The 27,826-nt window shown below is 45.7% G+C and overlaps 2 protein-coding genes and 1 pseudogene across 2 annotated transcripts; 1 reads left to right on the top strand and 2 right to left on the bottom strand.

Annotated features, from left to right (window-relative positions):
* Positions 1-1,733: 1,733 nt before the first annotated feature.
* LSM2 (LSM2 homolog, U6 small nuclear RNA and mRNA degradation associated) lies at positions 1,734-8,565 on the bottom strand. The gene is made up of 5 exons (XM_088481546.1): positions 8,443-8,565; positions 6,971-7,038; positions 6,689-6,719; positions 6,430-6,489; positions 1,734-2,945 (listed from the first exon to the last, which is right to left on the bottom strand). The coding sequence occupies exons 1-5, from the start codon at positions 8,443-8,445 to the stop codon at positions 2,820-2,822; spliced, it is 288 nt and encodes a 95-aa protein (XP_088337672.1). The 5' UTR covers positions 8,446-8,565; the 3' UTR covers positions 1,734-2,819.
* LOC148513659 (heat shock 70 kDa protein-like) lies at positions 8,482-12,367 on the top strand (annotated as a pseudogene).
* Positions 12,368-23,665: 11,298 nt separating this feature from the next.
* On the bottom strand, positions 23,666-26,336 carry LOC148513658 (heat shock 70 kDa protein). The gene has a single exon (XM_088481544.1). It carries the CDS (start codon positions 25,889-25,891, stop codon positions 23,957-23,959), a length of 1,935 nt encoding a protein of 644 aa, XP_088337670.1. The 5' UTR covers positions 25,892-26,336; the 3' UTR covers positions 23,666-23,956.
* Between the last annotated feature and the right edge of the window lie 1,490 nt (positions 26,337-27,826).

Below are 27,826 nucleotides of genomic sequence, written 5' to 3'. Positions count from 1 at the left end.
CCTCCTCTCCCATGGTATCGCAGGTCTACACCCCCAGTTACTTTGGCATAGTCCACGTCCAGTCCGTCCTATCTCCCTAGTAGGGAGAGCAGCTGGGGTGTGGGCCCAGGCTTCCACTGCACGTGTGTTATAGAGACAGGACAGCCTTACCCATTGTCATTATATATATATATATATATATATATTAGTGTGTGTGTGTGTAATATATAAATAAATATATATATATATATATATATATAATTTATTTATATATTACACACACACACTAATATATATATATATATATATATATATATATATATATATAGACACCTAGTGCCATCAGTGCAAAAGTACTTTTTATTTTTTAGCCCAGTTACCCCATGAAGAAGCATTATCCGCTCATTAGGTCTACATTGTCTAGGTAGACAATGGAAGATAGACAGACAGTATGTCGACATGCAAATGGTCAACACTATTTTTTTTTTTTTTTTAGACCTAGTCTAAGGGCGTGGTTTTTTTTTTTTTTTCTCTCCAGGCCGCACGCAAAGCTGCGGGTGACCACGCACAGCTTGTGCGAGCAGCCTGAAGTCCGTCTCGATTTATCGCGACCATCGGGCTTGCGACGAGACCCTGTGGTAGGGTCTCGGCTCCCGCAAGTCCGAGTGGACTTCCTGCTCTAATAGAGCAGGAAGTCCACTACTGACATCACTAGTGATGTCAGTAGGTCCGCCCTCAAACGCAAGGTTGTTCCTTTACGAAGGCCTGCGTTTGCCTAACCACCCCCCCCCTCCCCGCCTACAAAACGGAGCGAGCTGTCACTCACCCTCGACAGGCGCTCTGTCTTGTAGCGAGCCCCGCAACGACTGAAGCACAGTCGCTCTTCGGGGTATGCGCAGACCATAAACATCGAGCAGCTCTGAATGAGGCCCCAAGTCCGTTGCGAAACAGCTTTGGCCGATTTTTTTTTTTTTCAGTATTCGTTGCAATTCAACAAAACAGCTTAATGAGACAGCAATGATCAATTTGATGTACAACATTTGCCACCATACAATCTGTAGTTGAAATGCTACAATGCAGCGGCCTAGCATTTTCTTGCACCAAGTTCCATTGCATTTCATCTGCAACTTTGCATGTGTCTAAAAATAATTTCAGGCATCTGGTACAGATTGAGTGGTGTCTCGCTGCGTCTGCTTTGCAAATAAGACACAAAGTTAAAGAAAAAGTTACTACTCTACACTACTCAGAGAGGTTCACTGCCTCCAGGTGTCTCACTCCACATGGCGTATTGAGGCTAGGTTTAAGAGGACACAATTGAAATAAGTCACTATGTAAAGAGCTCATCAGTCAGATCAATGTAAAGGTGCCCACACATATAGCGATATTTTACACGATCTGGCCGATTCCGACACATTGCAATGACAGATCGTGTAAAATGTGAGGAAATCGTGAGTCCCCACTCACGATGCGCGTCCCCGCTGGTCGTACATCGCATCTTCAGATCTGCCGTGTAGTAGGGAAGATCTGACAATCTAGGACGCGATGCACTGTAAAAAGTCTGACTGCAGGGGAGATCGTTTGAAGATTGGACACCAAATCGTGTGGAGATCGTGTGCAGAGCTGCCGGGGAGAGTTTCAAGGGAAATCGTACACATCGGCTGATCGTGGGCAGATCGGTATGTGTGTGGGCACCTTTAGGAACAAGCCGTAAATTACAACTCCTGCTTTACAGCAAGGATAGATAAATAGGCTCATTGAGACCTCAAAAGGGTTTTTATTTATAAACATAAAAACAGAACCTAAATAGATGCGGGTGTTTCCTTCCCAACTCAGAAAAAAACCAAACATAATTAATCATTGTTAACAGCACAGAAAATGTTCCTTTTAACAAAATAATTCTTACAATTCTCCACCCTACAGGCGTTCCCGCTGACAGGAGAATGTATTTTCTATACAAAAATCACTTCAGGTCAGAGGTTCCCAAACGCAATCCTCAAGGCTCCCCAACAGTTCAGGTTTTAGAGATATCCATGGTTAAGCACAGGTGAATTAATTAGTACCTCAGTCAATTTGATTTAACCACCTGTACTCAGCCATGGATATCTCTAAAACCTGAACGGTTTGGGAGCCGTGAGGACCGTGTTTGGGAACCTCTGCTCCAAGTTAATTTAGGAGCACTTGGCACGTACATAGCAAGTGAAACAAGACTGCATTCAGGAGAAGGCAGCAACTCACATACTAGGAACACATGACATCACCAATGAGACAAATGCATGGGAATGGGTTTGTAAACCCCCACCAAATAAATACAGCAACTGTTTGGACGAATTCAGAATGGAAATAAGAACATGGAAAGCAGAAACAGGTATCGATGTGCACAGCCACTGTAATCTGCTGTCAGGGAACAGGCCCTGTGGACCATTGTCCCAAGCGGTACCGGATAATAGGATACCGTACCAAATGGTACAGATTACTGTCCATGGACAAGTAGGCTCACACAGCAATACTTGTGCACAAGCCTGTATTATACAGAATGACAGAGCATGTCATATGTAGATTGAATAAAATACATATTTGGAGCCTGCAGGTGTCACTGTTACTCAAATAGTTTAAAAAAAAAACAAAAACTTGCAGAACATAAAAGGGTGTTAGACTGTAAAACAGATGATAGACTTTTAAAGGATGCATCTTCCACTGAAGAGACGGTTGTTTTATTCAGCGGGATAAGCAGTAGAATTTTTATTTTTAGTAGTCCAAGTGCCTGGCCAAAATGCACCCGCCAGGTAAGGGGAATCAGGTGCGTATGCTGCGCAGTCAGACTTCCTCCAGCACGGACGGGGTCACTGCTTCTGCTGAACGGCCTCCTTTCTTGCTGCATCTTGTAGCAACTGAGTGTCCACTTCATCAGCAGGAAGCTGGACATAGCGGACCACAGAGCCACGGATGAAGCAGTTCTTCACAGACAGCTGGGGATAACATCAGTACAGAATTAGGCCACTGCATGGCGACTACAGCAGTGAGCTCAGTAAGAGCAATGATCATACACATTGTCTATGGGAACAGCACAGAGAACACTACATTCTCCTGTCCCACAATTCTGCTGCCAGGGCATTATCCTCCCCTCATCCATCTACTTCATTCCCCACATCCAGCACCTCTCCCAATCATACTGCTTACACTTTCAGAACATCTCCAGGATCAGACTCTCACCGTGGATACCATTAAGGCCCTTCTAGAATATCCTGCGAGTTGCAGGAACTGGCGCAATTGCAGCAATTTAGCACTAAAGCAGCAATCATTTAAATGGCAAAACCAGGGTGGTCACCAGAACCAGTTCAGATTCCAGAGGGTCACTGGGTATTACATAAGGGCCAAAGACTCATCCACTCACGTGTCATCTCACTGCACTTCTATCCATCCCGAATGCCACCACCTCTCTTATTTGCCGCTATTGTTGTTATGCATCAGTCACTCACTCAGGCACTGCCTCCTTAAGCTGGGTACACATTTGTCAATATATCACTTGTTCTACCAACAAGCAATATATTGCGAGTGCATCGGGAGGGGGCGCTTGTACACCCGATATGTCTGAACCACATTTTTCAAAAAACCATCAGGTTGGCCGTGCAACACAATGCTGATTAATCTGAAAGATATACAGTGCATCCGGAAAGTATTCACAACACTTCACTTTTTCCACAAAGTTATGTTACAGCCTTATTCCAAATATGGAATAAATTCATTTTTGTCCTCAAAATTCTACACACAATACCCCATAATGACAACATGTAAAATGTTTTTTTGCGATTTGTTCCAATTTAAAAAAAAAAAAAAAAAAAAGAAATAACATGTACATAAGTATTCACAGTCTTTGCTCAATACGTTGTTGATGCACCTTTGGCAGCAATAACAGCCTCAAGTCTTTTTGACTATGATGCCACAAGCTTGGCACATCTATCTTTGGGCAGTTTTGCCCATTCCTCTTTGCAGCACCTCTCAAGCGCCATCAGGTTGGATGGTAAGCGTCAGTGCACAGCCATTTTCAGATCTCGCCAAAGATGTTCAATTGGATTCAAGTCTGGGCCACTCAAGGACATTCACAGAGTTGTCCTGAAGCCACTCCTTTAATATCTTGACTGTGTGCTTAGGGTAGTTGGCCTAGTGATGAGCGGTGCCTGGTTTCTTCCAAACATAACGCCTGGCATTCACGTCGAAGAGTTCAATCTTTGTCTCTCATGGTCTGAGAGTCCTTCAGGTGCCTTTTGGCAAACTCCAGGCGGGCTGCCATGTGCTTTTTACTAAGGAGGAGCTTCCGTCTGGCCACTCTACCATACTGGCCTGATTGGTGGTTTGCTGCAGAGATAGTTGTCCTTCTGGAAGGTTATCCTCTCTCCACAGAGGAATGCTGTAGCTCTGACAGAGTGACAGGCAGGTTCTTGGTCACCTCCCTGATTAGGGCCCTTCTCCCCCGATTGCTCAGTTTAGATGGCTGGCCAACTCTAGGAAGAGTCCTGGTGTTTCCAACTTCTTCCATATACAGATGATGGAGGCCACTGTGCTCATTGGGGACCTTCAAAGCAACAGATATTTTTCTGTACCCCTCCCCAGATTTGTGCCTTGACAATCCCCTCTCGAAGGTCTACAGACAATTCCTTGGACCTCATGCTTGTTTTGTACTTGGACATGCAGTGTCAAGTGTGGGACCTTACACACACACACACGTGTATGCCTTTCAAAATCACGTCCATTCAACTGAATTTACCACACGAGTGGACGCCAATTAAGCTGTAGGAACATCTCAAGGATGATTAGTGTAAACAGCATGCACCTGAGCTCAATTTTGAGCTTCATGGCAAAGGCCATGAATACTAATGTACATGTGATTTCTTTGTTTTTTTTATTTTTATTAAAATTTAAAAAAATTCTCAAAAAAAAAAAAAAAAAAAAAAAAAACTTTACACGTTGTCATTATGGGGTATTGTGTGTAGAATTTTGAGGACAAAAATTTAATTATTCCATTTTGGCATAAGGCCGTAACATAACAAAATGTGGAAAAAGTGAAGCGCTGTGAATACTTTCCGGATGCACTGTACTAATGCATTTGGCAACCCACCGACCGCCCGTACACTTGCTACAGGGAATGCCGACACGGGCATCTCAACTGGGCAGGCATATTTGAGCACCTGCCCAGCTGTCATGTCAGGCCAGACATATCAAGCGATCAATACACAATTACCAATCGTCCACTCTGACAGCAGATCAGTCTGCTGACTGATCTGTTGTCTTATGCTGGGCATACACTATACAATTATCTGTCAGATATCTGTCCAATCTGGCTGGTTGGAATGAAAATCTGGTAATGTATGGGAGCAAATGTCATACATCAAAATGGTTTTAACCAATTTGAACAATTGTTTTTTTGTCCGTTTTCCAGTGTTTAAGATCATATGATCAACTGCCATTGCTCCCGTACATTACCAGGTTTTCATTCCAATCAGCCAGATTGGACAGATAATTGTATAGTGTATGCCCAGCATTAGTGTGTACCCAGCATTACATAATTCAGTTTAAATTACTCACCCTTGCCTATAAAGCCCTCAAGTCCCTGCTCTCTGTCCATTCTGCAGCATGGCATCATTAGAGTCATCCCTGTTGGCTCTGCAGTAGGACCGAAGGGGGATGTCGCCAATGACCCGTGGGAGCACTAATATCATGGGTACACACTAGACGATGTACCCATGATAGGTCACTCCGATCCACGGGATCAGGCGGCATCGTCTAGTGTGTACCCACCTTCGGTCCCCATGAGCAGGGTCCTCTTTCATCCTCCTCCTCCCACTGTCCACATCACCAGCAGCTCCTGGGCTCAAGATTAAATCTGTTCTCTATTCTCTCCGCTCACTTCTCCTATTGTCTCTTCAAGTGTCACGGGGAGATCCATCAAACTTAATAAAGAGAACAGGTGGGGAACTTGTTCATAGCAAGCAATCCACTTCAAACTATCATTTTATAGTGTGTACTGGATAAATGACAACTAGAGGCAGATTGGCTGCCTACTTAGTAGGTTCGATACATTACTATTACCCCCCCCCCCCTCCACATAGCGAGATGCTCTACACCACAGGTTCTCAAACTCAGTCCTCAGGACCCCAAACAGTGCAGGTTTTCCAGGTCTCCTCACAAAATGGCAAAATAAATAATTGGCTCCACCTGTGAATTTTTTAAAATGTGTCAGTGAGTAGTGAACGCACCTATAAAATGTGACCTGTGCGGGATCCTAAGGACAGAGTTTGAGAACCACTGCTGTACACCACCTGGTATCCTGCCGTTTGTTATGCTATTCTGAGCTTTTTTGAAATTCTGTAACGTGTTATAACTGTACGGTTTGGCTGTATGCTCTCTGTATGGCACCTTATATACGTGATGGAGGAAAACTACAGCAAGACTCACCATGTGCGGATACTTCTCTGGGTCAGTTACACTGATGTCTGTCAGTTTGATGTTTAGATACTAACAAGAGATGCAGAGAGAATTTAATTACCAATGAGGTCATATCATACCCAACAGCCCAAAACTGAGGAAAATGATCATTTACAATTCCAGTGCGGAAGCAACATTTGGGAGAGGAATTCATCACTCATCTATTTGTCCTTACTACAAGACAATAATTACCAAATTAGTAAAGCGATCACAGATGACGTGAACTTACCTGATCAACAGAGTGCAACGTACCACAGATACTGCAAGAAAGCACAACTACCATTACCAACAGTGACACAGAAAAGAGCTTATCATTCGTACATACATGGCGGATGGAAGGAACTACATGGAATATAGAAGCTAGGATAGGGATTGCTTTCTGAGGATGGATCCGTAAAGTGTGTCTGGAGCTACAGTGCATTTATCAATAGTTATAGTTGTGTAAACGTGATAGGACACAAAACGGACATTGGTCACATACAGTACAGAGGTCTTTGTTAGTGGTACTCACCTCAAATCATTCTTTAGCTCCACTACGACATCCTTCCCCACTAGTGACTTGAAGAAGGAGTAGAAGAGCTGCAGAACCAGGATGGAACAGTCAGTCAGAGAGATCTTCCCACAATCCCCATTACATAGGAAGTTACAGAACATACCCCAGACATTCCAAGTTACTCACTACTCAGATGTTAAGGCCCTCATACATCAGCAATTGATTGCAGCAATCATGCAATTTGCAATTGATTGAAAAAGGGAAAGATTTTTATACACAATCAATTGCAGAACTGCCACAATCGATTGAAAAATAGAAAGATGTTTATACACAATCGATTGTGGCAGTTCTGCAATCGATTGAAAAAGGAAAAGATTTTTATACACAATCAATTGCAAATTGCACGATTGCTGCAATCAATTGCTGATGTATGGGGGCCTTTACATGCAAAATACAAACCGGTCAATAAATTCAAACAGTTGTTGCTCATTAAGGGGTCTATTTACTAAGCAGTGTTAGAAGACAAGAGTGAAAAGTGATAAGGTGCCAGCCAATCAGCTCCCAACTGTCATTTTTCAAACACAGCCTGTGAGATGACAGTTAGGAGCTGATTGGCTGGCACCTTATCACTTTTCACTCTTTCCTAACACGGCTTAGTAAATAGACCCCTAAGTAACCTATAATACAGCAACACAATCTACAGATGACTTATGGGACCAAGTTTTGCCTTGTGGATACATAGCCTATGTAAACTGTTTCTACATCGATACCAGCTATCCAAAGAAGGGTGTAACACTACTTAAAGCATTTGAACAATGTGGGCATTATAACTTTCTGGTAAAGCACGTTTAAAGTTCTAATGACCACACGGATAAAATGCATCAGGTAATGTTACAACCGTGTCGGGATAATGATGCCAGCGCTCTCGTGTCAACATACTGACTACATGCATTGCCGTGCACCCCAAAAAGAAAACTTGCAATGCCAGGGCTACCATAATAGGCCGATACGTGCACAGTCAAGAATTTCATTTCACCCATTGTGTAACTATATATAACTGAGGAAGACTTGGTGCATTGTACTGTAGACACTTGCCACCTCATTCACAATATAAAACCTCCGTTCTAGGGCACCACAGCTGTAGTTTCCCTTCTAGCAGGGTGACAATAGCCCCTTCCCCATCCTCTGTTTGGCTTTCCCCGCAGGAGCAGCTGCCGGTCCACACGGGACCAACACTGAGCCACCCAACACAGCTACAGTACATGGCCAGGATCAGGAAACCTGTGGTTGCTCCCCAGCTAAAGTGGGACTACAACTCCCGGCATGCTATGCGAGCCCACCGCTATAGAGCGTTAACTATAAGCCTATGTGATATGCTGTTACTTGTAGTCCCCACAGCAGCAAGCGCAATGCACATGATGCCTACCCAAGCTCACAGCCAGCATCAGGACGCCACGCTCTACAATCAGAAAAGCCCTGCAGCCACCTACCATGGCACCGGTAGTCCTAGACGGTCAGAGAGCGATGTGATGACCGCAAACAGTATCGGACAACCGCTTCACGACTTCGTGCTCAATTTCAATGCCGGTCGCAAACTCTCGCGAGAAGTCGTTAGCCAATCGCGTGGTCTGTTCTGGAAGGAAATGCAGCAGCTGCCGCGCATTGTGTAACATGTCGGCCATTTTGATGAAGACCAAGTGCTGGCCAGTTACAGCTATTACCAGTTGCTGGAGAGTAGGAGTCTCACAGTATGGAACACAATATAGCGGCCACAGACCAGGCATCCATCAACGGCCTCACATACAGCTACTACAGCACAGCTCCTTACCACTGAGCAGATCACCGGCTGCAAATCCACTTCCTCTGCCTGACATACAGCTACTATCTGCAGCACAGCTGCTAGATCCCCTTCAGTTTCTGTACTCTGACAGCTACTTACCACTGAGCAGATCACCGGCTACAGCAACTGTCTGAGCCAGCAGAGGAACCTTCCAGCCCATCTACTGCACAACAAGACTCCCCTGACACTGACCAGCACACGCTTCCTGAGCATCTTATAATGGCACCTACACAGGGGAAGCTTTTGGCATTGACTTGGGCACCACCTACTCCTGTGTGGGCATTTTCCAGCATGGCAAGGTGGAGATCATTGCTAATGACCAGGGAAACCACACCACCCTCAGCTACGTGGCCTTCACTGACACTGAGAGACTGATCGGAGATGCTGCCAAGAACCAGGTGGCGCTCAACCCCCAGAACACAGTGTTTGATGCCAAGCGGCTGAGTGGAAGGAAGTTCAGTGATCCTGTAGTACAGTCTGACATGAAGCACTGGCCCTTCCAAGTGGTGAGTGATGGGGGAAAACCCAAGGTGAAAGTGGAATATAAAGGAGAGAAGACTTTCTTTCCTGAGGAGATCTCCTCTATGGTGCTGCTGAAGATGAAGGAGACCGCTGAGGCTTACCTGGGCCATCCAGTTACCAATGCCGTCATCACTGTGCCAGACTACTTCAATGACTCTCAGCGACAGGCCACCAAGGATGCTCGTATAATTGCTGGACTCAATGTACTGAGAATAATCAATGAGCCAACTGCAGCAGCCATCGCATATGGCCTGGACAAGGGAGCTTGTGGGGAGCATAACATCCTTATCTTTGACCTGGGAGGGGGCACCTTCGATGTCTCCATCCCCACCATTGATGATGAGATTTTTTAAGTAAAAGCTACTGCGGGTAACACTCATCTGGATTGTGAAGTCTTTGATAATCATACGGTTAAATATTTTGTGGAGGACTTCAAACGTAAGCATAAAAAGGACATAAGCCAAAATAAAAGGGCCCTGCAAAGGTTGAGCCTGTGAGAGAGCTAAACGTACTCTGTCCTCTAGCACCCAGGCAAGCATTGAAATTGACTCCCTATATGAGGGCATTGATTTCTACACCTCCATCACAAGAGCCCGCTTTGAGGAACTGTGCTCTGACCTCTTCCGTGGTACACTGGAGCCTGTTGAGAAGGCTCAGAGGGACTCCAAGCTAGACAAATCACAAATACATGAGATTTTCCTAGTGAGTGGTTCCACACGTATCCCCAAGGTGCAAAATCTGCTGCAGGACTTCTTTAATGGGCGAGAGCTGAACAAGAGCATCAATCCAGATGAAGCTGTGGCCTATGGTGCTGCTGTCCAGGCTGCTTTCTTAATGGGAGACAAGTCTGAGAATGTGCAGGACCTTCTCCTATTAGATGTGGCTCCTCTCTCCTTGGGCTTGGAGACAGCTGGAGGGGTCATGACTGTCCTCATCAAACGTAACACAACCATCCCTACCAAGCAGACTCAGATTTTCACCATCTACTCTGACAACCAGCCTGGTATCCTCATTCAGGTGTATGAGGGTGAGAGAGCCATGACCAAAGACAACAACTTACTGGGTAAATTTGACCTGAGTGGAATCCCTCCTGCTACCAGAGGTGTGCCGCCGATTGAGGTGACATTTGACATAGATGCTAATGGAATACTCCATGTGTCAGCTGTGGACAAGAGCTCTGGCAAACAGAATAAGATTACTATTACAAAGGTTGGCTGAGCAAAGAGGACATTGAGAAGATATATTTTATTGATGTTTTCTGAGAGACGGTAAAATATTAAATTGTTAGTGTGCAAAAAAGAAAGAACAGTGTATTAAAAATATCTATAAAAGATTCTTCCAGCTATTGTTCTTTTATTCTGAACCTCAAGTATTTCACTAAATGAAAAAGCTATATTGCTTATACCCTGTGAGAACTGTGCCTGTGATTGCTACATTTGTATCTTTGTCCAGTGAATTTACTGTGATCGTTATTTTGTTACTAATTTCACACTGCAATATGTCAGTACTAATGCAGCCCATACACGGTGCGATATGCACCATGTATGACGACGGCCGATCCGAAGCCCGACATATCGGGCGGTCCCCACACACGGAGCAAAGTGGTGGCCGACTGCCCGATATGCCAGCACCTCTCTCCCTCACCCGCATAGCACAACATGGGGTTGTACATCGCATCCCCAGGTCGAGTGGCTTTTCCATAAGATCTGGGGATACGATGTACGACCCCACGGGAGCGCGCTCGGGACAATATCATGCCCATACACGGTGCGATGTAGCAGCTATATAGTGCCAACACGTCGGATCAGCTACTATATCCCACCGTGTATGGCCAGCTTGAGTATTAGATGAGATGTATATGGTTATTATTGTAAATGGTAACCTTAATGTCTGATGTCAATAATCTAAATCAAACACGGTCTATACGTGTTAAGGGATATATTCCCAAAACAATAGATGATTATGCACCATACATAGATCTCACTACACCGTGCCCCGGACACTGATCATAAGCACTACTATCCCTCTGTGTATGCATCGAGAGAGTATCGTCTTATCACTTTCCAATGAGGCTATCTTCTATTTCCAGCCCGCTATTAAGTCTATCCGGGCCGTGGCCGTGTCTATTAATTGCAGCGGTTACCGGGAGACTCCTACTATGCTCTCCCTGCTTTGGGGTGACTAGTCAGGGTTGTGGATATCCATATTAGTTGCACTTGCAGTGGTAGGCATATATTTATGTCATCATCACACTGGACAGATTAGACATCATTTAAATCATCATGCACAGTAAGGTTCTTTAAAATGAACAGTAGCCGTACTGAAGCCGACGGCTGTTTCACCACCGGCTTTCTCAAGACTATCGGATATCTACACCACTGACTATATAGTAACCCCAGAGCGGGGAGAGCATAGTGGGAATCTCCCGGTAACTGCAGCAATCAATAGACAAGGCCCGGATAGACTTAATAGCGGGCTGGCAATTGATGATGATACGCAGAGAGAAAAAGTTGCTACCAAAAACTCACTGGGGTCTTATGCCTTCAACACAAAGAGCATGGTGGAAGATGAAGCTATAAAAGGGAAGATCAGTGAGGAGGATAAGAGGACCATATCTGAGAAGTGTAAGGAGCCCATTTCCTGGCTGGAAAACAACTATCTTGCTGAAAAAGATGAGTATGCCCATCAAAAGAAGGAGCTGGAGAAGGTGTGTCAGCCCATTATAACCAAGCTGTACCAGGGAGGTATGCCAGAGGGTGGTATGCCCGGCTCCAGCTGTGGTGCACAGGCCAGACAAGATAACAGCTCAGGGCCCACCATTGAGGCCCACCATTGATTTACAGTAACGGTACAGCTGTGATGGACACAGACTTGCTGCAAAGCTGTTTGCCTGTGCTGGATATTTACTGACCGATTCATCACCCATGGACTGCAAAGCTACATACTTGATAATTAGGCTTATCGCAAGAAGTGTCAATATGGAAACACTGGAAATGTTATTTAATCTGTACAGTTTTCTTTTTCAGTGTGACTGTTTTTGAAATGATTGAATAGGCTCATAGTGTATTTTTAATTGTTTTCTACTTTAATAAATGTATTTATTTTTAAATTGGTCTTTTGTAATTTATTAGAAAGTATTAACATTCCTCTCTATACTATAAGAGGTGCTCACAGTAGCTCTATAAGCTGAATCAAATATTCTGTCAATATAGGGAAATATGGTAGTTTATGAAATTTAATTAATTTTTAACTCTAAATTTCAAACAGTGAGAATAGTTTAAACATTCATGTTAAATATTAATAATGTTTGGCTCTATAGTTAACCCAGGCCTATCTAAAGTGAACCCCCCCCCCCTCCAAAAAAAAAGATACTTTGATCAAACAGACACTAGATGTCATATCCCATTAAGGGATACATTTTTGTAAATGGAGTGAGATAAAATGAAGATATTACTCGTAGCAACCAATCTGCTTCTGTCATTTTTCTAGCACAGCCTGTAAAATGTTAGAAGCTGATTGGTAGCTTTGGGCAACTTCTCTACTTTATATGTCTTCAAGATGTGATAAATCTCCCCCAAAGTGCTTATAAAATATATATTCGCTGTAAAAATAGTAATTATTTTCTTTACGACAAAACATTTTATTTGGTAATAAATACATTATTGTGAATAACTTACAAGAACAACTAACTCATTGGTTATACTGTCACATGGACCCAAACCGTGAGATAATACAGATATTTCATTCAACTATATATAATATGTTCTATATAAAATCTTAGGTGGTAGACTACTGTATAGGTTCTATTTTATTCCCACATGCTACAGTCGGCCCCTGCTCTCACCATTCCATATCCCACTATCAGGGGCCCCAGGCTAAGACCATATCCTCCTTACGGTCTTAACAGCCGATTGTGTCCTTCATTTTCAGGGTGACTGATGCGGTAATGGTGAGAACGGCCAAATGTTTATGTTTGAATAATGTTAATGGTGGCAAAATCACACAGCAGCCACCAGCTCCATAATTATATTGAGCTCAGGGGACTATACTACACTGTTCAACATTAAAAAAAAAATAATGTGGGCAACAATAAGTCAAACCCCCTGCCCTCCCCTAACCTATAGGCCAGCATAAGAGGGACACACCCCAAGCATTTATCCCATACTTGCTGTCTCTCCTGGAATGGCTGGGAGGCTCCCGAAAATCAAGTGTAAAGTATACCAATAAAAAAAGAAACAAGTTTTATGGCTTTTATTACATTTCTTACACTTCCTGTACAGTATATGTGGTATAATATAATGTAATATGGTAATTGCTACTGCAGGACCTTTGCAGTACTATTAGACTATTAATAGTAGTAATGTTATCAATTCTGTTGGAAAATAGGGTTGTTAATTCTGATCAATTTCCTAGCACTATGCATAGGGTGCAGGAAAACCTTACACCAGCCCTGTTCCCGGCCAATCTATACACTGACTCACAAAAATATGAGAATTGATCTGTCCTTTGCCACAATGTATCACACAGACTTTGTACAAAAACTATGTTTTTTTTATGGTTGCTAGATCATAGGCTTAAAGATACAGAACCTCCCCTAAGCATATGGTATTCTGGGCCATCAAGGGCTCTGATGGCCCCAGGTACTGGAGATGGTGGGGCCAAATCTAGAAGGTGTGGCTACACCCCCCTAAATAAAAAAAAACCTAAGAAACTACTGGGGCGGCTTCAGGGGGGGCTCAAGTTCATACCAGGAGCCTGGAGGAGAGATAGTTGTTGGTGCCCCCCTCTGCTTGCATGCGTTACCAACACTCCAGTCCCAGCAGCACTCTCACACACTTCCACAAAGCCACATTCACTACCAACACCCCAGCAGCGCTGAGCCACAATATCTCCTCCCCCTGCATTCATTTCCAACACCCCAGCAGCACCAATGCACACACTCTTTTTTTCCCCTGCATTCACTTCCAACACCCCAGCAGCACCTTGTCACAGACGCTCCTCCTACTGCATTCACTGCCAACACCTCAGCAGCATCCAGTCACACACACCCTTTCCCCCTGCATTCAATACTAACAGGCCCCAGACACACAGTCTCTTCACTGCCAACACCCCAGCAGAACCCACACACTCTCCCTCCCTGCTTTCACTGCCATGCCAACACTGCAGCAGCAACCAGACATACACTCCTACCCTAATTAACTACCAATACCCCAGCACACCAATACTAGGTTTTTCCGTTCTTGCTATTTGCTGGTCCCACAGCAACAGCAGAGGAAGCAGGTCCTGCATGTGTAAGGGGTCATGCACTCCAGCCTTTGTCATGCCCCTTTTATGTACATTGGTGTGGTTCCTTGCTGGAGATCCATCCCTAGAGCCCCAACTCCAGGGTGGGGGCTGTGGGAGAGGGAGGACCGTGGAACATGCCCCCAAGGCTCCCTACGTATTCCTGTGCATAAAACATCCATGTCTGCATCTTTTGCCGCAATTGTGTCTGAGACTTTGGGCTCCATCCAATTAGGAGCGAAATACTTGCAACTCAAGTACGCCGTACTTACGGTACCGCCAGACTCACACATTTTTGTTCACAGTCCTGTAGGGATGCTAACAAAGCTGTCCAAGTCCGGGTTGATATCGGGCCACAAGGGGGTCTAATTGTATGCCATTATAACAGCAGCTAAAGCCACTACAAAGCCAAAGCCATTCCCTGGTGTTTATCTATGTACCTGAATTTGCAAGGACTGAGATTCCCACTTTGAGTGTCATAGATGCTGAAATATACTGCTTGGTGCGGCTTTAGACACAGCCATCAGACGCACTATCGAGCTATGGCAGGTGCATATTATGTCTCTGAATATGGCCTCCATAGTGAACAAATCTATGTCTCCGTACGCAATCACTAAGAGCAACATGCCCGCAACACTCCCATAAGATGCAGCATATCCGTGCGTCTTAATAGCCCCCCCCCATTACCTCCCAGGACTCAGATGCATGCGCAGACAAAAAAACACATTGCTCCTATGCATCCAACATCACCGCTGTGCCCTACTAAGAATTAGGCCCAATATATTTTTTTATATCATGTATTTTGCATTTGGGTTCCATACAGGAAGTCAACAATAATTTGTTCGACACCAGAAGGCAGAAAGCCGATATGGAAGAAGGTCAAAATGACAAAAAATCTACAGTACAGAAGGTCGACAGGTTGAAAAGGTCGACAAAGAAGTGGTCGACATGTTTTTTTTTTCAATTTTATGGGTTAGGTTTAGGATCAGTCACTTACCGGGTTTAGACACTAGAAGGGACAGTTGGGGTTATGCACCAAGGGGAGGATTAGGGTAAAGTTAAATGCGAAAAAGGCCAATATGTCGAACATTTTGATGTCGACCTTTTGAACATGCCAACCTTCTGTACAGTCTAAAGGTGGCCATACACGGTGAGATTCAAAAGTTGGTCAGATCAGTTGTACGATTTCCCTTGAAAATTCTTCCCTTCAGATACAGGACGATTTGTATTTAAAATGCAACTATTTCACATAAGACCATACGATTTGATCAATCACATCACATAATGTGTGTCAATTAGAAACTGCCCAAATCGTGTGATCAATCGTCCCGTTTATGGCCAGCAGAACTTTAGTCACTGTGACCTTTTTTCCATGTCGACCAAATTATTGTCGACATTTCTATTATTGACCTTTTGTATCACACCCTTGCATTAAGAAGGAAGGGGCATGATGTTCACTGAAATATACACTACATATAGATTTTCTGCAGCAGTAACTTATTCTAAAAAGACCCAATATGCTGAGCTAGCGAAACTTGTGCAGTTTTAGGGAGAAATGTAATAGACTGCAACTTGCAGGCATCGGCAGCTCCCCGAAACTCTGCCCATTATTTTAAAGGGGCAATCATTTAAAAGGCAAAACCAACCTCAGCTCTGCAAAGGGGGGCTATTTCCTACTCAGCAGCTGACTTTGCCCAATCGGGCCCCTTCAAGAAGCCTGTGCCAGGGTAATCAGCACCAGAACGCTCTCAGCACCTCCACTTTTCCTATTTAGAAGCTTTTACAAATTTGCCCCACTCTGCTCTAAAACTGTAACACAGGCTAATCAACGGCGTGCACACTAGTGATAGGAGGGACAATATCGATGTCACCAATGTTTTAAACATTGGTCACAAAACATTGATGCCATTCAGCTATTCGTGCCATTAATGTTGTCTTTCAATGACCCATTGCTACTGAGGCATTAGAAGCAGAAGCATGAGCAGAGGGAGGAGGCTGTCTGAGTACACCCGCAGGATCCACTTACTCCTGGAATAGGGAATGGGAAAATGGAAACAGACCCCACAGTGGTACTGAATGATTGAGGGAGAGAGGCAATAAGCAGTGGCGTAACTAGGGTATTTGGAGCCCAGGGCAAATTTGAAAAGGGAGCCCCCCCCTCTAACATCCCGAGATGTGCGCGGGCGTGGTCACTTAAAAATGGGGCGTGTCAACATGACACACCCCTTTATTTTCACGTGGAACATTCCTATCCATATGCACCTTAACCCCAGTAGTACCCCTTATACAGTACCCCCAGTATGCAGTTGTGGTCCCTCTTATGTAGGCCCATAGTAGTGCCCCTTATACATTATCCCCAGTAGTGGTCCCCCTTATACAGTCCCCAATTAGTTCCCCTTACTCAGTACCCCCAGTAGTGGCCCCCCCAAATGCAGTGCCCCACGTAGTGTTCCCCCTTATGCAGTGCCCCCAGTAGCAGTCCCCACAATGCAGTGTGCCCAGTAGCGGTATCCCCTTATGCAGTGCCCTTTATATGGTGCCCCCAGTAGTAGTCCCCCCCCCTATGCAGTGCCCTTTATATAATGCCCCCAGCAGTAGTCCCCCCCAATGCAGTTTTCCCAGTAGTGGTCCCCTTATGCAGGCACCCTGTAGTGATCCCCCCTATCCAGTGCCCCCTGTAGTGGCCCTTCCTATTATTGCCCCCAGTAGTGGTCCCCCGAGTGTAGTGCCTCTTGTAGTAGGCGCCTTTTATAATGCCCCCAGTGGTAGTTCCCCCCAAGTAGTAGTCCCCAGTAGAGTAAGTCCTCCAAATGGCGCCCCCAGTAGTAGCCACCCCTCCCCCAGTAGAGGTCCCCCCAGTAGTAGCCACCCCTCCCCCAGTAGAGGTCCCCCCAGTAGTAGCCACCCCCCTTCCCTGTTGTGCAGATAGGTTTAAAAAAAATAATATATATATATATATATATATATATAAAAATATACTTACCTGAACCTCTGCTCCTGGTCCTGCTCGCGACGCCGCTCCCGCCCGGGCTGGCGCGCTCAGCATTATGGGACAGACATCATGATGTCAGTCCCATTACCCACTGCAGGAGCCGGACTATCTGACTCTCATTGGCTGCTGTTTAACACATGCATCGGCGCCAGCGCTGGCGGCGATGCGTGTGTTATGCACAGCCTGAGCCCGCCTCCTGGCGCTATTTTGCAAGCGCTCAGGGGGAGGGAACGGGCTCAGGCGTGCAGCACAGGACAGGCGCTGGAAGCCTAGCGCCGGTCCTGTGTAAATGTGTAGCGCTGACCGCACTCATTGCGGTCAGCGCTACACTGGCTAACTAGGGCGGGCCGGTACCGTGGCCGGCGGCGCCCCCTCCGCGCCGCCGGTCCAACGGCGCCCAGGGCACGCACCCCGCTCGCCCTGCCCTAGTTACGCCACTGGCAATAAGCATGCTGGAGATCAGCCTAGCAATACTGTAGCTTCATAAATGTTACAATCTGCAGATGGCGTTAACCGCTGGAAACTATCAGATGTTAAGACCTGAAGGAGGATAAGGGCTTAGGCTGGTGAAGGGATGTGGGACTGGGAGAGCAAGGGCTGACTGTAGCCATGTGGGAATTCTCCTTCTTCATAATAACCATCCTATAAGGCTTTCCTGTCCTTTCACCCTCAGCCCTTTTGCAATCTGATTGTGTCTTATGAATTATAGAGGAAATATGCTCACGGAGCAGAGCAAGTGCTTGTACAAGACCTGGAGGCCATTACTTCAGCATCGCTTTTAAATATACGGAGATTATTAAGCTCTCCATTATTACAAAATCTACTGTATAGGTTGGAAAGTGTGGATTGAAATCCGGTGAGAACTTTATGTCTTTTAGACAGACTGTCATATATGTGGTCTCTATTGGAATATTTATTTTTTATATATGCAGTGATTTATAGAAATCGGGGGGTTTCTTATACATGCAACTAGACTAGTCTGTATAGACTTCTGCAGAAGGAGTTTTTTTATGTTTTATTGTAACATTCTTATATTCGAATTATATTTTATAAAGAACAATTTTTTTGTTATTTTTGGTGTCTTGTATTTATTTTCTGCCATGTTCAGTAATTGCTAATTCCATACTATTGACATTAGCACAACACCAGTATCATTTTTGTGTTTGTGTTCTCTATTTGGGTGTACACAGACCCATAGGTGTATGCAGCTGTCTTGATTAATAATATAATTATTTAGCTTTTATTAGCGCCAGCCTGATCATTTCTTGTTGTTTGTAAATTTACTAAGTGTCAGACTCGTAGACCGCCTGTAAAAAAACAATATTATTAAGTATTTATTACCATTATCTCTGCATTCACCACCACCAGGTGTACAGAAAATAAATTCCAGGAGTGGTTGGAGGACCCCATTTTTGGGGGGGCTCCTGACTTTCCAGCAATTCCAGTCCTTGGCTGAACAGTTTGGGCTGGTTAATGTGATGGCAGGGGGACCACACACTTTGTATCTCACTGCTATAGAATTATCCCCCCCCCCCTCCCTCCCGGCTGGTTCAGCCTGGTGCTGGTTATTGGAAAATAGCCCCATTAACAATTGTGCAAAAGTCCATGTAAGTGTGAATGTAAACTATATATAACTAGCTTTTGTCACCAGTGTTGCCAGAGGCTTTACATTTCCGCTCTTTTCCCTCCTGTGTCTCCCTTTTCCTGTGTCTGCCCCTCACAGTTCTGCCTGCCCCCTGAGACTCTTTCACTCCTGCTCCACATTACCCCTCAGTTACTTTCTCTCCCACCCGTTGTTGTCCCAATCTCCTTCTCTCCTACCCCTTGTCGCCCCAGTCTCCTTCTCTGCTGCCCCTTGTTACCCTCAGTTTCTTTCTCTCCTGCCCCTAGTTGCTCTTCAGTCTCTTTTTCTCCTGCCATTTGTTGCAGCTCAGCCTCTCTCTCTCCTGCCCATTGTTACCCTCAGTCTTTTTCTCACCTGTCTCTGGCGTGAAAAAGTGATCACCCTAGCAGATCTCTATGTTATTAAATAATAAAATACATTTGACTAAGACATGCTTTTGGTAGATCCTTCATTGGTTTAGCTCACACACAGTGAATACAAAGGCCTACTGTACTATCTCAGACAGCAACCAGGACCAAAGCCAACAATGGTTTAAGACATGTCAGGTTCTAGGTTACCCACAGCTACCACCTGTCATCACCTGCTTAGTGCTGTAGATACTTTTAGGTCCATTGTCCCAGCACTGGAGATCAAACTCTGGCTCCCAGACCTCAATGGGAGGTTCTTCTCATCTTGGCTGCGCCTTAGACTATAAGATATCTTTTTAATTACTGTACCAATTGGCGCCGGCAAGACTCCTCCCAGCAAAATTATTTACAATAATATGGGTAAAATGAGACATATGTTTTAGCACATGCAGATGTCCCCCATCCCCATCGGAATTCCAATATAAGGCTGCTCTAAAAAATGCATTACAACAATAGGGCTCAATGAAAGCAGCCATGGGACCCACTAGTTTCACTTTGGAGATGCTGCAGAGGCTGGGCGGGTGGAGAGAGACAGTAAGAAGTTTGGTAGATGGTGATCCAGAAGGATACGTTAGGCCAGAAAGTCTGGCTGACGTACTGGTGCTCCCCATCTTTATATGGTTGTGGAGTAGAAGTGTCACCCTCCCCAACTCAATATTTTTTTGGAGGGGACATTTACTGCTTAGTAACTTAAGGAGAATGACGTATTCTAAGTACAAATGAGGATAATGGCTTAGGCTGCGTCACCCCATACTGGGTTGCAGGGGTGTGCTATGTATGGCCGGCGGTTCAATTCCCGACAGCGGCTGCCTGACAAAGGAGGAAATCCCGATTGTCCTAAAGGTAAGTATTTACTAACCTAACCGTCCTTAGAGGTGCCTAACCCTAACCCCCCCTTCCCCGCTGCCTAAACCTAAGTCCCCCGGGAGGGTGCCTAGCCCTAACCTCCCCCCGGGGGTGCCTAACCCTAACCCTCCCTCCCCCTAGCCTAACCCTAACCTCCCGGGGGGGTGCCTAACCCAAAGTCCCCCCCGGGAGACCTAAACCTAACCCTCCCCCTCCCACGGCTGTCCGCTGCGGCGCCCGGCATCCACTCCATCGGGATGTCAGGCGCTGGTCTCACGACGTCAGGCAAATGACAGGCGTCTAGATTTAGACGCCTGTCATTCGTTCCTAGTCGGGATAAAGCCGTCTGGAAGCCGGCTGTCGGCATTTAGCCCGTCGGCTTCCAGACTACATCCCAGTTGCAGGATAGGAGCGTGCAGACTTAGTTAATAACGACTTATTTTTATAATTTTATTGTTGGGCAGGGCACATGTAGTGTAGCCCACAAAACTCAATGTAATTGTAACATTGGAGTGGTGTCTGCAGTGTATTTCTAACACAAATGAAATAAAACATTAAGAAAAATATTACCATTTTCACCATTCCAAAGTTTCTCTCTGTTTATTTGCTCTAGTAACCTTGCTGGGTGATGCACAGCGGGAGAACAGGCGGACATCAGTCACTGTGCTAATCAGGGAAACTGAAGGCAATGATGGAGAATACAGGCACAGTCTGGGGCAGTGACATTCAATGAGGTCATTAGCTGAGGAGGCACACATGGAGATTGGTCTGAGTACCTCATTTAGAGGCGGTCGTTAAATGCAAGCGGTCGCACAGAATCAGGATGGCCACTTGCATCCTGAATGGCCGCCTCCTTGTCGATCGTTAGCCACCCACAGCTTAACGACCGACCAGGTTGATGGTTGCGATGGTGATCACCATCGCAACCATCGGGGCTTACGACCAGACCCTAGGGTAGGGTCTGGGCACTTGTAAGCCCCAGGGAGCTTTCTGCTCTGATGGAGCAGGAAGCTCCCCACTGACATCACTGATGATGTCAGTTTGGTTGCCCACAAAACGGTAGGTGTTCGTAAAGGAACGCCTCCATTTTGGAAACCACCCCCCCGGCCCACCTACCAAACAGGGGCAACTGTCGATCAACATCGACAGCCGCCCCTTTGGTAACGAGCTCCAGTCTCTCTGTCGCTCTGGGGCTTGCGCACGCGCAGTGCGACCACTGCGCGTGCGCAGGCCAAACCATCAAGTCGGTTCTCGACCGACTCTGAATGAGGTCCTGAGTGCTGTGAGCCTGTCTCACCCCCTACTCACTGTAACTCTCCAGTGTCAATTGATTCTCCTATATGATTCACCGTGTCTTCTCTTGCTGCTGCTACTACCAACCTCGAAACACTGCAGGGCACTTCCTGGTCACATGACACTCTCCTAGCTCCAATCTCTAAACATTGCAGTGCACTTACTGGTCTCATGACACATCCAAGGTGTCCATCAGTGCTCAAGGCATGCCCCCCCCCCATACTCAGAGGCATGCCTCTATTAGCTATCTTTCTGTGCAGCTTACTGCCCATAGTGTGGCCCCGCATCAAGCAGTGTCTGAGTATACAGAAGAGATGCTGAGCTGTTCCTGCCCCATCACTCGTCTCCCTGCAATCCCGGGAGCTCCACAAAGCTGGTAAGTGTTAACTATAGAAATTATTACAATAAACAAAGAAGATGTTTACAAGTTATAAATATCTTCTTTGTACTATTTTAATCATTTTGATATCAAATCTCAGGAGTATGAAAGGGGAGGCTCTGCCTCCCCCGACTGCACATCCCTGGTGTGGGGCCCCTGGTGATGGGTAGTGACTGGAGCAGGGGCTAATTGTAGTCACATGCAAACTCTGTTTCTTCTTCCTTTGAGGCCTTCCCACCACTTCACTCTCAGACCTGATTGTTTTGTGGATTACAGTGGACACTATAGGACTCAACCAACCGACTGTATACTGTAAGTGTGACCATGACAGCAGATATCTGATTGTGTTCTATGATTTTCAGTGGAAATTCTACCAAAATGCACTGTTAGTAAATGAGGCCCATTCTGAGTGGCATGGTGGCGGTACACCTGTCAAACCGTAACGCAGGTGTCCTAAGGCGAGCTCAGGGAGGACAGAAGCCTCCCATGGAGCAGAAGGGCAAACTCTCTAGCACTATAACCAGGGTCATTGATATAGCATCAGGGAGCAAGTACTGAAGGGGCCATAGCCAGATCTAGGGGGGTGCCTATGCCCTCTCCAGAAACAAACAAAGGAAACTATTATGCACAGTGTCGGGAAGCAGAACCACAAAGAAGGACATCTTAATGGTGACCATCGACAGGTTTGCCATCGATGGGCAATGGTTTTATACCATCAGACTGAAACCATTAATGGTGAGCCATCGATGACTTATGTTCTATAAGGTACAGTTTGCACCTGCAGATGAGCAAAACGCAATTTTGTTTCACCATTGGCCTCAAACATTTATATTATACTATCGGTGGCTGGCCATTGATGGTGAAAACACTCATAATTGATAGTTGAAAAACCAATGATGGTCATCAACCCTAGGAGATCTGTATCCCTCAGCAACTAACCTGTGCCCCCTACCCAGACCCTCCAACAACCTGAATGCAGATAATTTTTACCTGCCCCTCTCCCCCTTTCTCATCACCCCTGACTGTAACACGGATAGCCAGACATTCCTAATCCCATGTAATAGTGCGACTGCATGTGTCAAATACTGCCCCTGGTGCACAGCATGAACACAGCACTGACAGTTATTTCACACTTTTAAACTAGAGCCTGTGTGCAGTAGTCTGTGAGCCTAAGCTTGTATGTATAGCACAGTACACATTATTGTATGAAATATCTGCAACATCTACTCCATCTAGTGGCTGTTTGATAAAAGTGTGGTTAGTGCACATTCTACTACTGGGGAAGTCCTGGGTTAACTAGAGAGCCAAGAACAATCTCATAGAATATTAATAATATTTACCATGAATGGCGTAGATGCCTAGTTTTTACTATTCTCAGTTTCCACACTGTTAATAGTATTTGAATCATTTCGGACTCTATACTTCATGATTACCACATTTCCAATTACATCACATTCAATTTATTAAACTACTGTAAAGCACTTAGAGAATATTTATACTAATTTCTAATACCCTATAAAAGACCAGTTTTCTAAAAAGATAATTTTATTACAGTAGAAAAAAATGACAAATACAGTTTGTAACATTTTTAGAATGTAATAGTTTTATCAAGAATCACAATGAAACAGGAAACTGTACAGATTAACTAACATTTCTAATGTGTCCTTGCAAACACTTCTAGCGATAAATCTAATTATCAAGTATGTAGCTTTGCAGTCCATTGGTGATGCATCAGTCAGTAAATACGCAATACAGGTAAACAGCTTTGCAGCAAGTCTGTGTCCATCACAGCTGTACCGTCACTGTAAATCAGAGATATTAATCTACCTCCTCAATGGTGGGCCCTGAACTGTTACCATGTCTGGCCTGTGCACCACAGCTGGAGCCGGGCATACCACCCTCTGGCATACCTCCCTGGTACAGCTTGGTTATAATGGGCTGACACACCTTCTCCAGCTCCTTCTGCTGATGGGCATACTCATCTTTCTCAGCAAGTTGATTGTTTTCCAGCCAGGAAATTGTCTCCTTACACTTCTCGGATATGGTCCTCTTATCCTCCTCACTGATCTTTCCTTTTATAGCTTCATCTTCCACCATGCTCTTTATGTTGAAGGTATAAGACTCCAGTGAGTTTTTGGCAGCAACTTTTTCTCTCTGTGCATCATCGTCAGCTTTGTACCTCTCTGCCTCCTGCAACATCTTCTCAATGTCCTCTTTGCTCAGCCGACCTTTGTCATTTGTAATTGTAATCTTATTCTGTTTACCAGAGCTCTTGTCCACAGCTAACACATTGAGTATTCCATTAGCATCTATGTCAAAGGTCACCTCAACCTGGGGCACACCTCTGGGAGCAGGAGGGATTCCACTCAGGTCAAATTTACCCAGTAAGTTGTTGTCTTTGGTCATGGCTCTCTCACCCTCATACACCTGAATGAGGACACCAGGCTGGTTGTCAGAGTAGGTGGTGAAAATCTGAGTCTGCTTGGTAGGGATGGTTGTGTTACGTTTGATGAGGACAGTCATGACCCCTCCAGCTGTCTCCAAGCCCAAGGAGAGAGGAGCCACATCTAATAGGAGAAGGTCCTGCACATTCTCAGACTTGTCTCCCATTAGGATAGCAGCCTGGACAGCAGCACCATAGGCCACAGCTTCATCTGGATTGATGCTCTTGTTCAGCTCTCGCCCATTAAAGAAGTCCTGCAGCAGCTTTTGCACCTTGGGGATACGTGTGGAACCACCCACTAGGACAATCTCATGTATTTGTGATTTGTCTAGCTTGGAGTCCCTCAGAGCCTTCTCAACAGGCTCCAGTGTACCACGGAAGAGGTCAGAGCACAGTTCCTCAAAGCGGGCTCTTGTGATGGAGGTGTAGAAATCAATGCCCTCATATAGGGAGTCAATTTCAATGCTTGCCTGGGTGCTAGAGGACAGAGTACGTTTAGCTCTCTCACAGGCTGTCCTCAACCTTCGCAGGGCTCTTTTATTTTGACTGATGTCCTTCTTATGCTTCCGTTTGAATTCCTCCACAAAATGATTAACCATACGATTATCAAAGTCTTCACCACCCAGATGAGTGTCACCCGCAGTAGCTTTTACTTCAAAGATCCCATCATCAATGGTGAGGATGGAGACATCGAAGGTGCCCCCTCCCAGGTCAAAGATGAGGATGTTACGCTCCCCGCGAGATCCCTTGTCCAGGCCATATGCAATGGCTGCTGCTGTTGGCTCATTGATGATTCTCAGTACATTGAGTCCAGCAATTATACCAGCATCCTTGGTGGCCTGTCGCTGAGAGTCATTGAAGTAGGCTGGCACAGTGATGACGGCATTGGTAACTGGATGGCCCAGGTAAGCCTCAGCGGTCTCCTTCATCTTCAGCAGCACCATAGAGGAGATCTCCTCAGGAAAGAAAGTCTTCTCCTCTCCTTTATATTCCACTTTCATCTTGGGCTTTCCCCCATCACTCACCACTTGGAAGGGCCAGTGCTTCATGTCAGACTGCACTACAGGATCACTGAACTTCCTTCCAATCAGCCGCTTGGCATCAAACACTGTGTTCTGGGGGTTGAGAGCCACCTGGTTCTTGGCAGCATCTCCGATCAGTCTCTCGGTGTCAGTGAAGGCCACGTAGCTGGGGGTGGTACGATTTCCTTGGTCATTAGCAATGATCTCCACCTTGCCATGCTGGAAAATGCCTACACAGGAGTAGGTGGTGCCCAGGTCAATGCCAATAGCTGCCCCTGTAGGTGCCATTATAAGAAGCGCCCAGGAAGCGTGTGCCGGACAGTGTCAGGGGAGTCTTGTGGTGCAGTAGCCGGGCTTGATGGTTCCTCTGCTGGCTGAGACAGTTGCAGTAGCCGGAGAGCTGCTCAGTGGTAGGGAGCTGTGCTGTAGTAGCTGTATGTCAGGCAGGTCCTGTAGCCGGTGAGCTGCTCAGTGGTAGGGAGCTGTGCTGTAGTAGCTGTATGTCAGGCAGGTCCTGTAGCCGGTGAGCTGCTCAGTGGTAGGGAGCTGTGCTGTAGTAGCTGTATGTCAGGCAGGTCCTGTAGCCGGTGAGCTGCTCAGTGGTAGGGAGCTGTGCTGTAGTAGCTGTATGTCAGACAGTTGCTGGATGCCTGGTCTGTGGCCGCTCTGCTGCGCTGCTCAGTACTGTGAGATCCCTGCTCTCCAGCAGCTGGTAATAGCAGTAACTGCCTTACCGGGGCACACAGCCACATATATATACATGACAGGCGCTGGCACGTCACATCCCTCACAGCCAATCAGAGCGCGGTCCTCACTATGCTCCCTGCGTCGCTTAGCAACTGTCCCGAACTTTCCCGAGTTTTCTCCGCTGACCAGCCAATCACCGAGCAGCTTTAGGACAGAACATTCGCGAGGTTTCCAGCGTTCTAAAAACATCCAATCAGCGGCGGCCGCTGTCAGTGATGTCAGAGCTCAGAGAGAAGTTTCCCGATGTTTCTCCAAAGACATATCTGTCAGTCAGAATCAGTCAGCCAATCAGCGCGAGAGGGGGCGTGGCGTATGTCACCTTTGGAAGCGGCTGTGCTTTCCTTCTGCACTATCGTGACTCCTCCAGACTGTTCCAGACAATGACTAACCCTATGTTAGACTGTTCCAGTCCATGGTCGACTCTATCCTAGACCGAAATCATTTCTAAGCTAACATAACTTAAACATGACTTGCACTGATTGTGTATTAGTGTTCTTAAAGACAGATCTCTTATTTTGATTACAGAAAATTGTCAGACTATATACTGTAGTATGGAACATGTGGATTCACCCTTTTGGTGTCTGTTGTACGAAACAGTATATTATTATCTGAACAGAAATAATAAACTAGATTATTTTCTTTTATCTATCTATATGAGGATGGTACTAACCTATACTCTGCAAAGAAAAACTAAACAAGATCTAGAGCAGAACCTAAATAATCTTTTGGTACATTCATATTTGCAGGACTTCATATATGTTAAGCTGGGTACACAATAGACCACAGGTTCTCAAACTTGGTCCTCTGGACCCCAAACAGTGCATGTTTTCCAGGTCTCACAAAATCACAAGTGAAATAATTATCTCCATTTTTGGATCTTTTAAAATGTGTCAGTGAGTAATGAATACACCTGTGCACCTGCTGGGTGACCTGGAAAACGTGAACTGTGTGGGGTCCTGAGGAGCGAGTTTGAGAAACACTGTACTAGACGATGTGTGGGGTTGGGTATGGGATCCCGGCCGTCAAAATCTCGACCTCGGCATCCCGACAGGGCTAGGATACCGACACCTGTTAGTAGGCATCCTAACACACACAGACCCCCCCCCCCCTCTCCATACTCCTAACCCTCCCTCCCCAGTGCACAAGTGTCGAGATTCTAAACTCTGGCATTCCATGTGCCGTGATATTGACCGTATCCCGATGTGTGTACCCAGCGGCGGCAAATGTAATATATATCAGGCTGTCCGTACACACTGCACGATCTGGTGTATAACCGATATATCGCCGCCCGCTGCATCCAGAATCATGGTGTCGTCCGCCAGGATCTTTAGATTGGTTTGCACTGCGGGCCGATCTGAAGATATGATGCATGGGAGAGCACAATAGTGCGTACTGTCTAGTGTGTACCCACTGTGCTAACACCATTGCTGTGAGCATCTTTATGTTAGCACTTTATAACATTGGTCTTTACACTTT

The sequence above is a fragment of the Taudactylus pleione genome, unplaced genomic scaffold, assembly GCF_031769625.1.
Source record: "Taudactylus pleione unplaced genomic scaffold, aTauple2 ptg000274l, whole genome shotgun sequence".
Lineage (NCBI taxonomy): Eukaryota > Metazoa > Chordata > Amphibia > Anura > Myobatrachidae > Taudactylus > Taudactylus pleione.
Note: the sequence above shows the minus strand (reverse complement) of the source record. Positions and strands in the feature narration are given on the sequence as shown.